Here is a 14,448-nt window from a genome sequence, read left to right as displayed (position 1 = left end):
TATCATATGTGGTATTTTGATGAACTCACTGAACTTTATGCTTATAGTTGTGTGGTTAAAACATTTCAGGTACTTCTGGTTCCAAAGGAAAGGGTCCGCCGTGATCGCAACATCCCCTTGATTTTTATTCCTCATTGTTACTTGGATTTACTCTGATGTTGACAATATTTATATTGGCGTTGGTTTTGGAACATTTGTTTGTATCTTTTTGGGTGTTTTGAAAATAAAATTTTAGCGGTATCTTTGTTATAATTATTTACTAAGTTTAGTCAGTTATTTTATAAAAAATAATACATAAAAATCAAGGGAATGGTCATTTTTATCATTATGCACAACAATTCAGATGTTTCAACTAAACAACATTTTAAAATTCAGATCTTCAAAATTCAGAATCTTAAAAATTTAGAACTTTTATAAATTCAGATCTTAAAAATTTAGAACTTGTCAATGAGCCCTAACTCCAATGTAAGTTATTTTCAAAGATCATTGCTGGTTGGTTACTCAAAAATAATGTAACCATTATTAGTTTTAAAAGTCTAATAATCACTATGGAACCAACTAATTAATTCATTCCATCACCATTAACCAAGAAATTGTAAAAGTCAATCGGCTAAATGGCATAATTAAGGAACAAACATTTGTCGGATTTTATTATAAATGCATAGTTTTGTCTATTCTCTTCAAGCATAAGTCAGCTTCACACAGAAGTTCTCGGCAGAACTTCCTATCTTGGTTATTTTCCTCTCTGAATCAACAATAGCCATCCACTGCTTCACCACGTCAAGCAGCTTCATTTCCGGGGCAAGAAGTTTTCCATTCAAGAAGATACCAACCTGTTCAGATTATTAAAATATAAGTCATTACAGAAAATATTTTTGTGATACAAAAACATGAAAAAGAAGAACAAATACATGTCTATGAGACTGTGACGTCCTTGTTCTATTAGTAAAGTCTATATTTGCTGAATCTCCATGGAAAAAGAACAATTAACGGACAACTGAACTCTAACGAAAACTGAAGTTTTTTAGGCATACAAAAATCAAGTTATTGTATGTAGTTAAGAGTCGCATGGTTCAATGTTTATGCAAGAACACATAAGAAACGCAAAACATACTCTCTAACAGTTTCATGTTTTTTAGTTATTAGATTTACATGGGGACAATTTCCTTCTGCCTATGAAATATTGTTCATTATAGCAATTTGTGCATGATGCATTGATAGCAGCTGCATATTCCAATGCACTTTGTCCCCTTAGCACTTCAAAAGGAGTTTACATTTACTAAATTATATATGTTTAAAAATCTATAACTAAAATCCACTAGTTCTTTGATGAATGGAACCAAAGTTATATGCAATTAATTGAATCAGAAAAATTACAAGATACCTCCTGTTGGTGAACATGCTTAAGTTGCAACGCGATATACTTCATGAGAATAGACACATCTGGATTCCCCTCCATGCTAGAATAATTTGTTTTTAATCAGTACATGCAAGTTACAATGACCAGAAAAATGAATGTCAAAAATTTATTTCCTAATAAACTGGTGAATTATATGGACATTAAACAACATTATACTGAAAAGGCCGATGTACTTACGTTATCTGTAAGTATGGTTCCACTAGAAGTTGCAGAGTGTTCTTTCTGTTGGTACCGAATCAAAGACAAGAAAATAAAAAAGATAAGATGGTGAAGATACTATTAGCTATATGATTAAATTTAAAAGGGATCTTTATAGCTCACTGATCACAGGAAGGAGTTAAACTGAACCAAGCAGAATGATTCTTTTTTGCTGGATTCAGATGCATTCCAGCGTCAACCACATCTTGTGGACAGATCCTGTTCCAAAAAGAAGGTGCAAGTTCAACAGTATTTTGCTGCTTATTTCTCCTCTTTCGTTTTTTGATTCCTGTCCTCATATCCGTAGTTGATTGATCTTTAGCCTGCTTGGACGACTGAATCTGCCACATACATATTTAATTAAGCGAACAAAAAAGAATTTTGGATTAGGTCTACAGGTCTAGAAATCTGAATGCCAAAAATGACTGATGATTATATAATCAGACTCAAGGATAAAGTCATTGTTTTACCTTCTTTCCTTGATTATCCGGTGAGTTTGATCTTCCAGAAGAATCTCCAACTTATAATTGCTATTTATTTGTTCCTCTTCTTTAGAGCCGGCGCCAATAAGAGGATAAAAATAGCAATCATCAACGACAGAAGGTAAAACGTTCTATAATCGACAAGACGATGGAGAGCTGCAGAGATGGAACGTAGAAATAAAAATCGGATAGCAGCGTTTCAGCAGACAGTGATCAGGTGCGTGATCTGACGGCGGCAGAAGATATGTTTGGCACGCCTAGGGTAAATGACCAGAAATCTCATATATATCGCTTGTAGTCTTGACTCTTGAGAGAAGCAGCCTGTTATCTTTTGGGCATTTATTTTCTATTGATATTGTCCAAACCGATACCAATCTTGGAGTCGTGGGCATTGCTTAGGAATAGAACACAGGAAAGAAACATTAATTTGCAGCCCAATCAACCTACAACCTATCACACGTCCAGGGACATGTTTTTTCTTTCACCGGATTGACATGCATAACTCCAGGCCCAACCTTTCCTTCCTCCAATATGCAGACCAACAGATCTTCATGGGGCTTTGCAGGTCCAAGGATAATCCAAGAAAGTAGAAACACCATAAGGATTTTAACTTGTTTCCATCTCGAGTTTCATCTTAAGCTTAAATACCTTCAGAAGAATAGGCCATGAAAAACAAACTATCTAGATGAACATACACAAGGAATGATGTATGGTCGTTTATAAAACGACCTATCATGACCATCTGTTACAAACTATGGATGATTGGAACTTATCTACTTTAATGAAGTGGTGGCAGTGAAAGCTACGTCAAAAACGATAAAAGAAAGAATTACATGTGACCCGCGCACCATCTGAAAGGACAATATATGTGGCCCAATCATATCGTATTTTTGAAGATTTTCAGTTGGCCAACCACTGTGGGCAGCACATTAAAAAAATAAAAAAATAAATAAAAAATTAAGAAAAAAAAAGGTTCTCGGTAAACGCAACTTTAACGTGTGAAAAATGGTTTGTCTTTAATTAGGTGAGTAATTATTATTTCACAACATTCTTCGTGTGGTTCAATTTTAAACATTAAAAGAGACTTACAGGGGAATGATTAGGGTAAATTATATAAATATCAAATTGATTAGTCTTTCATCAACAATTATCAATCACTTTTACCCACGATCAAAATGGTAAACACTCTTCATTCTCTATCCTTCGAATTAGGGAAAAGGAAAAGGATTTGCCAATCATGAAGAACGAGTACTTACTGATGAAATTTAGTAAGTAGATTATATTACATGTTTAGCGACCAAATAAGAGGTAAAAAGTATTTTGTTTATTCCATAATTATATCTAGATTCATGAATCCCTAAGTAGTTGATTTGGTATCTACTTGTGGTGATAGTAAAATTAGATCTTGTATGATGGTTTGTTTTTATTGTTGTCAATTGAAGTGAAAAACACTAACATTAGACTAAACTATAATAAATATTAAGTAGATTTGTGGATTTATATAACTCAGACTTGTTTGATGCTATTTAAAGTGGTGTATGTTGACAATAGAAAGTCATGGATGGTAAAACACAAGTTTCTCAGCTATTGGGAGCAAATCAATACAAGGAGTTAGGAATTTTTCAACCATGAAATATCAAGGTGAGTAAACATAGCTATTTTTATGGTTATTATGATTTTTATCTTGAAAATGGTGTTGATGTGGGACTACCTAGTTATCCATGGGTATCTCGTATGTGTAGAGGTCCGCTTGACATTACATCATGGGTACTGATATAAAATAGATAGGTTACCAACACAATATTGCGATCCAAAAATGCAAGCTAAAACGGGTGATTATCTAGTGACCCAAGCAAAGTTCACCCAAAAGTATGGTGGGGACAAGCCCAAATGTATAAGTCAATATTATTTATAGTTATAAATTGTTGTTCTTCACATGTTTCTTTAACAATATGATGATCGTATTATTGTTACGTATATGATGACTTTATGATGTAGAAAATTTTAGATTGCCGAATAAGCTTATTGCAGCTTATGGTTGCTTGTATGTTTCACTATTGCATATGTGTGTACTAGTAGCAAAGGCAAGGACTTTGTTTATAAAGCACAAATGGTTATTTTTAAGACCAAACTTTGAATAACGAAGAACATGATGATAAAGCACAAATGGTTAAATCATACATAAGTCATAATTTAGAGATTTAAATTTCTTCTAGCAGGACTATCTAAACTTAGTTAATGTATGGTTTGCAACCTTTGAGCAACGGTGAACTTTTAGTACCAAGCGATCTAACACAATATATTCTCCAAAGCTTATGACAAGAATTTATTTGAAATATAATAAGAATTATAACCATAAAAATGGAGTGGAAATTATACTTTCTAAAAAAGCAATGATACACAAAGGGTGCCATTTGGAAACTACAATCCTTGAATTGTCATGGACTCATACAAAAGAAAATTATTTACCATATTCATTGTAAAGCTAATCAAGGAAGATAGAGGAAACTAGTGAGTGGATGGAATTATAACCCTGATCTTGGCACTAATCGATGAATTCAAGCGTGTGTTTATGTGAAAGATTCTTAATAGGTTTCAATTCTTCATAATGCTTTATGACATATATTTATACTTCCTAGTAAAATAAAATTCATGTATTATAAGATTTGTGAAATGATTCTACAGTAAAAGAAAAGATGTTATATGCCTTGAAAAAAATAAATGAATGTTCCAAAAAGATAAATCTTTCTAACTTCAATGTATCAAGGTAATCATAAAATGAATAGGTACAATACATCCTTTCTACTACAGTGATTGTAACCATATAAGATATTTTAGTTATGAGCAACGTGAATAGTTTTATATTTTGTGGATCCTTAAGTTATGACCCAAATTGAAAAAACTTGCCCATTGACAGCACTACATTACACATCATACACTCGACATCCCTTAGCATCTCTTTAGATTCGAACATGGGTCTCTATGACATATAGCTTAACATGTCTTACTAGGTGACCTATTAACGAGTGCTTTAACATACTTGCTTTGTAGCAATTTATGTATCATTTCAATGAATTGTTTGATCTAGAGGTTATACTCAGTCATGAAGATATTCTCTCCATCTATATAACACGCTGAAAATGTCTACTGATATATACTAGAGTAAGTATTCTATTTTTTTAATAAGTTAATTATTTAGGGATTATTCATTTTATTTATTCGAGGCACTAGATTAAATTGTTTTTGTTACTGATCGTGTTTGTATAATTTTGAAAAATTATTGGTCTAAATTTGTTACTTATCATGCACTATTTCATGAGAAATTTCAAATTTAAGCCTTATAATTTTCAGGTATATAAAAGTTGGTGTCCTAAAAGTGGTAAAATATAATGTTATATTTGGTTAGTAATTAAGTAGCTCCTGGTTACAAATGAACTCACATGGCATATTAAGAAAAGTTATATACTAATTTTGTAAATTTATATATTTTAAAAAGTAATTAAAGATCATGATGATTCCTAATCAACCATGGATGGACCTAAAATTCATAGTACAGACTAACACTAAAACAAAATACTTATATTTGTTCTTAAAAAAATAAATAAATAAAATAAGATAATAATAATAATAATAATAATAATAATAATAATAATAATAATAATAATAATAATAATAATAATAATAATAAAGAACCATAAAAGATTTGTTTAAAATGGTTATGAATATACCTCACTATAAAGTTATCCATAAGCTTATTCAACTCATTATACAACAATTAATGTATTAATGAAAAGCCCACGTGCTCTTATATATTGAAAATAAAAATGTCTAAAAATATCATGTTAACTATTAGTTATTTGTACGGTAAAAAGCAGGTTGTGCATAACATGATGGTTTGTATGGTCGACTCATCATCGAAATGATTTTCCAACAATATTAACAAAATAATAGTGTTTGTATTTTCTACAACCCCTTTTAATTCGTTTTTCATATTTTTGTTAAGGCATAAATTATTTCATCACAAGTTTTATTTCATGATATTGTTTCCATTCACACTTAAAATCAAATTAGAAATCATTATGGTAATCAATGTTGTAGTGATTAAGAAATTAGAAGACACGCACATTTATATACATCTTTCATTTTTGAATCGTTACGAACTTCAAATTAGACATGTAATAAAACTTACCAACTTTTACATTGATAGTTCTAAGAATCAATTACGTTACTCCTTCCTGGAATTCTCTTTCCCAATCTAAATGATTTTTCTTCTAATTCTCTCGATTGTGTACGATGAAAGGAGAGTTATTAGGGTTTGTTCTTGTTATTGTTTATGGAACCTATACATTGCAAAAAGGCTAATGGGCCTAATCTTTAATTTTTAATCATGGTCCATGGTTCATATATTCCTGACATTTTAATTTCAACCAAAGTTGAAAGTGCACATTTTGGGTATATTAATGATTGACCATTGGCCATGGTACTGCTAAAAGGAAAAAGGTTTCTCCTCCTAAAGGAAAGTGAAATACCTTGGTTGGACAGTCCAATCAAGGTCTCAAGAGAAAGGTCGATTTCGAGATAGCTCTTACTAGTTACCTAAAGTAGGCGTTTGTTTCTACTGCGAGTCAAATGGACATTGGAAATGTAGTCGCCGTAAATACATGGAGGATCTAATGAAGAACAAAGTCAAGGAGTGTAGCACCTCAGGTATATTTATGATTGAATTCCATAGTACATCAACTTCTAATTCTTGGGTTCTTGATATATGATGTGGTACTCATAAGAAACAAACACAATGCACATGTTATAAGGACTGGGGATTACGAGCTCGTGATTAGTAGTGGTGTTAATTTTAGATTATTAAACTGTTGTTACTCGCCTGATATGGCACGAAACATTATTTCTTTTTATGCATTGTACAAGGATGGTTTTCATTTCTCTTTTGATAATGAAAATTGTGATATTTTGGTTTATAAGAATGGTTATTTTTACTTTAAAGCTAGCCTTTGCAATGGTACATATGAAAATGTTATTTGTGTTAGAAATCTAATAATCTAATCATAAACATTGATTCTTCCGAAAATGTTTCAGATAAATCATGTATGTGGCATCGTCGTCTTGACCATATAAAAAAGAAACATATCACCAAGCTTCAATCGAACGATATCTTGGAATCATTTGACATGTATGTAAATCATGCTTACTTTGCAAGATGACATAAGCACCATTCATATGTAACTATGAAAGAGGCAATGATTTATTGGACCTTATACACACATATATGTTTAGACCGTTTAAGATCCACAACAAGGCATGGTGAACGATACTTTGTGACTTTTATTGATTATTTTTGTAGATATAGATATATCTATTTAATCAAATATAAGTCAGAAACCTTTGAAGTGATATTCCTCACAATCAATCCCAATTAATTTTTTAAAAAATTGTAACATACATATTTACAGTCGATATAATCATAATTTACTACATTATTTACTTCCTTATTTATAGGTTTTGACTTTAAATAAATAAATTATCTAATTAATATTTTCAATTAATGTAATCTATAAATCAGCAAGAAAGGTACATTCATTTTAAATTTTTAAAACCGAAATTTTAACTTTATTCCAAATTAAAATACTGATAATCAATTAATTGATTTTAAATGTCAAAAAATTACTTCCTTATTTACATTGTTTTTATAGGGTTTGACATTAAATAAATAAAATATCTAACAAACATTTTCATTTAATGTACTCTATAAATCATCAAAAGAAATATATATTCATTTTTAATTTTGAAAACGGGAATTTTAGGTTCATTCAAAATTAAAATACAGATAATCCATATTTAATCCATATCAACCGATAATTCAATAAAAAAAAATTAAACTCTGCTAATAATTTTGAAATTTGAAATCACTTAATTGATATATTACCTTTAATATAGCCTATAATTATTCTATTTATTGATTAGGATCCAAATTAATTTGATATCAATTTTTTTTCTATATTCAATTTATTCTATAAATGCCATTTTTCTTATTCTTTTGACTCACATGATTTTTGATACTCACGATTTTGATTTCAAGCATCGAAGTTGCTTCTCCTCCAATCCTTCTTCCACATTCCATCTTTATTCTCTTATTCTTAAGTTTATAAATATGTATTTGCAATATCAATTTTGTATTATATGGAAATAAATAAATAAAATTTCAACATTATACTTCCAATTAATAGTATTTTAGCATTGTATGTTTAAAGTCCCGTTTATTAAAGTACAATAACATTCTACATTGAAAGTCATACTTTATACCTATTCATCATTAGAGTTTTATAATTAAACTTTAATATTTTCTATATTTCACCATATTTAGTATTAAATTTTAAAATTTTCTTATTCTATCAATGTAGTTTGATTTTCTAATTTACAAACCCGTGTAATACACAGGTCTCTAACCTAGTTTAATGTTATACAAAATTGTAAAATAAGATTTTATATATACATGTGTGTGTTTGTATATACATATTTGTATATGAATATGTGTGTCCATACATATTTTACATACATACATACATACATACATACGTATATATGGATACATACACATACACACACACATTTATATATGTATATATATATATGAAAAGACACGAAGACAGACATGTGGATCTTTGGATGATGAAACCCTCTATAGCCCGCAAATATTGCAAGTTAAGTGGTTTATTACTTTATATAGTTTATTTTTCTGATACAATCAACATGACATCCTGGATGGACTAGTACTATTGATAAAATCTGCTAGGAGCAAAAAATTGATGGAGTGATTAGTCCTATTTACAATTTCTTAGTTGCGAAAAAGAATATGGAGTGATTAGTCCTATTTACAATTTCTTAGTTGCGAAAAAGAATATTTTATTGGTGCAACAACAACCGAAGACTTTCAGCCAGTTTTCTTTTGAATTTGTTTTCCTTCCATTGAGCTTGTCGTATTCTTCTTCTGTAGCTTACTCCAAGTTCTCGCAGACACTATTGAGATCGTAGATACAATAATTGAACATTTGGATGCACGTATTTCTGGAAGAGTTACCTTTGGACAACACAACTTTTAGAGAACATCAAGCATCGAAGGTCATGACACATCTTTTAAAGCTATTAAAGTATCTCCCCGAGAAGAATCAAGTATTGTCTTAGGTTCTCGGGTTAGCAAATTCTCATGATTCTTACACAAAAGTCATGAAGAGATCATATCTTCTCGTCTGCTCAAGAGTTATGCACTTAGAAACCCAGAGTTAGATATATGTCATGTTCTTTGTTAAACACCATACCTTCACTTTGATTATGCTACAAAAACTTTATTTAGAGCCAAAAGGCCTAGCATTCAGAGTAAAAGCTTCCCCTCTAAGATAGATTTTTTTAGCCTTCCCAAGAAAGCAAAGACATGGTGCATTTACCATTATAAATTTCGTAAATAGTTGGCATCGTAAAGCATATATTCATTTCCATGGTTTAAGCTCAACAAATGTCTCATGTTCTACTAATTTATGAGAACTAGGTTATAATGTTGACAAGAAGTTTATGTTATTATATAATGTGGAATTTAATATATTATAGTATCCTTGTTGTAGTTCCTAAATTATTAGTAACCTTTAGTTAGTTCCTAAATTATTAGTGACTTTTTATTTAGTGGAGCAAGCTTGAGAAGTGGAACTACATATATATTATGGTTTGTGTTGCTTATATTTTATTGGCTATTGTTGTGTTGGTATCCGTTAAGACAAGTCAAACCTAGCCTATGCTATTGTGTTGTTTACACTAAGCGTAAACAAAAAGAAAACAAGCAAGCAAGACAACTTTCATGTCGTGCCGTGTTTGTCGTGTATTAATTGATTTTTTTTCATGAATAAACTTGTCATTCTGTTTTGTCGTGTTCATGTTATATAAATCATTTTCATGTCGTGTCAGAAATATTTGATACCCCTAAAAACCATTATCTTATTCTTTTGTAAGATGAGACAGTTTTATGTTATGTTTTGTACAATAAAATTATCTTCTCCTTTATTCCCCGTATTTATCAGTAAATATAATATTTATAGCATATTCATCATTTATGCAATTGCAGTACGCTTAGCAACACAAGAATAGCGGCTTGAACAAGCCAAAAATCTTGAGATATGCCTAGGCCTATCCCATGCTATTATGCTTCACAATTATAAAAATATATGAGATCAGGATAGAGTTTGTAATGGAAACTTTAAGATGAACTATTAATGGAAACTTCGTGATGGATCAACAGCAGAGATACAGTGACAGTTAGTGATAGAGTATGGAAAACTATTTCAAATGATGAGCAACATGGGTAAATTCATAGCTGTTCTCTATCAAATTTGTCGCTGATTTCAAACAAAGTAATTATAGCACGTTATATAGTTTTTGCGAATTCATCACTAAATTTGTAAAACAATTTGTGACCATTCATCAATAATGTTTATTTTTTTACCGTGGGCGGCAACCAGGATGAAAACTGATTTCCTAATAGTGTATGAATGTGAAATTGACAGATAAATCAATAATCTCATGAAAAAAAGATCAAGATCAATCATTTAAAGATAAATATGTAGCATTTTTCAAAACCCTTGTGAAGTTTATTGGACTGATAGGAAGCATTAGAATCAAATGTCAATTGGGATGTTTTCCTGGTGATTCCAAAAATAGTTATCCACTGCTTGTCTACTCTCTTCGAGCGAAAGTGAGCTTCACACAGAAGTTCTCGGAAGAACATCCTTCGGTTATTTTTCTCTCTGAACAAACAATAGCCATCCATTGCTTCACCACATCAAGGAGCTTCATTTCCGGGGCAAAAAGTTTACCATTCATGAATATACCAACCTGTTCAGATTATTAAAAATATAAGTCACTAAAGGAAATATTTTTGTAAAAAAAATCCAAAAAACAAAGAACAAATACATACGCATGGCCACTAGATGTACTTGTTCTATTGGCTAAGTCTAACCAAAACTGTAGTTTTTTTAGTCAACCAAAACTCACGTTGCTGTATGTAGTTAAGGGTTGCATGGTTTAATGTTTATGCAAACAATTAAGAAAAGCAAGACATACTCTCTTAACAGTTTAATGCTTTTTAGTTATTAAATTTACATGGGGACAATATCCGTTAGTGTTTAGTATACCAATTTCTGCATCATGCACTGAAAGCTCCATGTTTCAATGGATTTTTTCCTCACAGCACTTCAAAAGGGGTTTACATTTACTACATTATATATGTTTAAAACTCTCTAACTAAAATCAACTCAGTGGAGATCATGAGAAAAGAACGACACTTCTTTGATGAACAAAATCAATAGTTATATCCAGTTAACTGAATCATAGAAAAAAGAACATACCTCCTGTTGGCAAACATGCTTAACTTGCAACACGATATACTTCATGAGAACAGACACATATGGATGAAAATTCCAATCCACGCAAGAATAACTTGTTAATCAGTATATGCAATTACAAATACCAGAAAAAAGATTGTCAATAATTTATATCCTACTGAACAGACATTATATAAACAATCGTTATACTGAAAATGCAGATGTACTTACGTATGGTTGCACTAGTAGTTGCAGAATGTTCTTTCTGTTCCTAGAGAGTCAAAGACAATAAAATATAAAGATAAGATAGTAAAGATAGTACTAGCTATACATTTAAATTTAAAAGGAAGCTTTATAGCTCAATAATCAATAATCACGGAAGGAGTTAAACTGAACCAAACAGAAAGGTTCAAAGATAAGAAAAAAAAAAAAAAAAAAGATATATAGTGAAGATACTATTAGCTATATGATTAAATTTAAAAGGGATATAGCTCACTGATCACAGGAAGGAGTTAAACTGAACCAAGGAGAATGCTCCTTTTTTGCTGGATTCAAATGTATTCCAGCCTCAACCACATCTTGTGGACAATTCATTTTCCCACAAGAAAATAAAGTTCAACAACATTTTTCTGTTTATTTCTCATGTTTGGTTTCTTGTTTTCTATCCTTTATTTCATAGGTGTTTTATTTTTGGATTTGATGTATATTATGGCATTTTAATGAACAGGAAGTGGGACTTTGATGGTGAACAAATAGTAATCCCTTTTGTATGGTATCTCAATGACATAGACTCACACAAATCATTGTGTTTCGCTGGTAACACATTAACTTTCTTCTTCCCCTTGTTGGTGTTTATAGATTGTTTGGACGAATGAAGCTATTATATAATCAGATTCATGGATCTAGTCATTGTAATTCTGAATAATATATACTATCTCAAAATTATACCAATGACAATTTCCTTAAATAGTCCAATAACCAACAACAAGAGAATGGAGGAATGAGAAAATTAATGAGTTACCAGTTAAACGAAACGATTTGTGAGAGTCAATGCCATTAAAGATTAATATCAGTTCACCATCAAAGTCATACTTCATGTCCATGAAAATGCCATGATATTCACCAAATCCAAAAATAAAACGCCTATGGAAGTGAGGACAGAAATCAACAAATCAAATAGGAGAAATAAACAGAAAAAAGGGACTTAACATTCTTGTGGGAAAAGGATTTGTCTACATGAAGTGGTTGACCCTCTGAATCAGACCAACAATTTGCAATCATAATGGAAAAACCAAAATTTGAGATTCTTCCACCATCTGGAAGATCCAGATAATCAGAAAAGAAGGCAAAATCTTCGGTAATCGACAAGACTATGGGGGCAGAGATGGAATATATATAGAAATAAAAAAGCGATGGCGAGATTTCAGCAGACAGTCAGGTGTGTGATCCGACGGGAAAGATATGATAGGGTTTTCATGTCAACGACTAGGGTTAAATACTAACCGATCCCTAGACCAATACACTCTCTTAAGGAGCCCAATGTAATTGACCAGAAAGCCCATCTAACTTCTAGTCTTTGACTCTTGATAGAAGCTAAGATAGGGCTGTCATGTACGCCTAGTAAGTTATTTTTTGTTATAATTTTATAAATGGATAATGTTTTAAAAGGCTAATATATTTTTAGATTTGTACATGTTTAGTCATTGGATTTCTTTTTTGTTTATATTTTTCGATTGAATTTGTTGAACTGTTCAAAAAACATCTTTATAACCTGCTATGAGAGGTTTAGCTGGTTTCCAAAGGCTCCGGCGAGTCTCCGGCTAAAAACACCATAAATGATTTCAGATTTGTGTGTGAGTGTGTGTATGTGTGTGTTGGATCTGAACAAATTTCAAACATAAACCCATATGTGTGTTCGATTTTCAAACTCAAGAACCCAAACCTAAAAATCAATTCTTCATTTTCATCTTTTGTTGTTCAAACTCAAGAACTCAAACCCAGAAAATAATTCTCCATCTTCATCTTCTTCGATTAAAAATTCCAGATCTATCGAGAGCTTCTGATGGGTTTGTTCATGTCGTTGAGATCTTTATCGGGTTCATCTGGTTTGTTCATCTTGCTCTTGAGAGCTTCTTCAGATTTAAATGTGTGTGTGTGTTAGATCAGAACACAAACCCATATCTACATGTGTGTATGATTTTGTTTTTTACTAGATCTGTCATTGATGAAATCATTTTGCTCAGGAAATTGTTTCTGGGGTTTTATTCTTCAAAAAATCGAAGTTTTGCTCAAGAAATCGTATTGAAGTGTGTGTGTGTGTGTCTTCATGCTCCTATATGATGTACGTGTTTCATCCTCCACAAAGAAATCGAAGTGTGTGTTCATCTTCTTTGTTTATAGATCTTCATCATGCTCATCTTTTCCCTAGTTTTGGGTTTTAGGTTTTTGGAACGATTTTCAAATCACTGTGTGTTTATGCTCAATTTTAGAACAACACATGTACACTTCTCTCTTCTCTACTTTCCGAAATTGATTTTGGAACAACACATACCACCTTTCAATCCCCATCAAACACCATCATCTGAAAATCATAAACCCTATAACTCGATTTTAATGGTGGCTTGGAGGTTGAAGATGATGAATAGTAATTTGATGTGTATTTGTGTATGTTTTCTTGAATTTGTAATATATTTGATGTGTTAATCTTTATTTTCTAAAAAGGTTATGTTTCGCCAGAAAAATCATGAACATTGCAGCCTTGATGGAGAAGATAACCGGAGACTCACTTGAGTTGTCAAATACGTTGGAAACCGGAGAAACCTATGACTACAGGCATGGTTGTAGAACTCGTTACTCGGTACCTGTTCGGCCAACTACCGAGTAGAGAGTACTCGGGGAGTACTCGGATTTGGAAATTTGTGTAGAAATATTTTTAGGGAAATTATATATGTCAAAATCATAAGATAAAATC

The 14,448-nt window shown here is 31.3% G+C and overlaps 1 protein-coding gene and 1 long non-coding RNA gene across 2 annotated transcripts; both read right to left on the bottom strand.

Moving 5' to 3' along the window:
• Window positions 1-549: 549 nt before the first annotated feature.
• On the bottom strand, window positions 550-2,825 carry LOC144997387 (E3 ubiquitin protein ligase DRIP2-like). Its single transcript, XM_078957289.1, has 5 exons — window positions 2,089-2,825; window positions 1,742-1,959; window positions 1,598-1,642; window positions 1,385-1,460; window positions 550-833 (listed from the first exon to the last, which is right to left on the bottom strand). Exons 2-5 carry the CDS (start codon window positions 1,915-1,917, stop codon window positions 681-683), a joined length of 450 nt encoding a protein of 149 aa, XP_078813415.1. The 5' UTR covers window positions 1,918-1,959; window positions 2,089-2,825; the 3' UTR covers window positions 550-680.
• A 7,853-nt stretch (window positions 2,826-10,678) lies between these two features.
• On the bottom strand, window positions 10,679-12,903 carry LOC144997494 (uncharacterized). The gene is made up of 4 exons (XR_013659821.1): window positions 11,974-12,903; window positions 11,709-11,748; window positions 11,502-11,592; window positions 10,679-10,989 (listed from the first exon to the last, which is right to left on the bottom strand). It is a non-coding gene; the product is annotated as an uncharacterized LOC144997494 (long non-coding RNA).
• Window positions 12,904-14,448: the final 1,545 nt, after the last annotated feature.

Source organism: Lactuca saligna, chromosome 5 (genome assembly GCF_052625555.1).
Source record: "Lactuca saligna cultivar CGN05327 chromosome 5, ASM5262555v1, whole genome shotgun sequence".
In the NCBI taxonomy this organism is placed as follows: domain Eukaryota; kingdom Viridiplantae; phylum Streptophyta; class Magnoliopsida; order Asterales; family Asteraceae; genus Lactuca; species Lactuca saligna.
Note: the sequence above shows the minus strand (reverse complement) of the source record. Positions and strands in the feature narration are given on the sequence as shown.

Bases quoted from the DNA above. Each gene is read 5' to 3' on its own strand.
- LOC144997387 (XM_078957289.1), bottom strand. From the start codon at position 1,917: ATGAGGACAGGAATCAAAAAACGAAAGAGGAGAAATAAGCAGCAAAAT. The intron at 1,643-1,741 runs GTGAGCTATAAA...CGGTACCAACAG, and splicing joins TTAACTCCTTCCTGTGATCA to AAAGAACACTCTGCAACTTC. The intron at 1,461-1,597 runs GTAAGTACATCG...AAATTATTCTAG, and splicing joins GAACCATACTTACAGATAAC to CATGGAGGGGAATCCAGATG.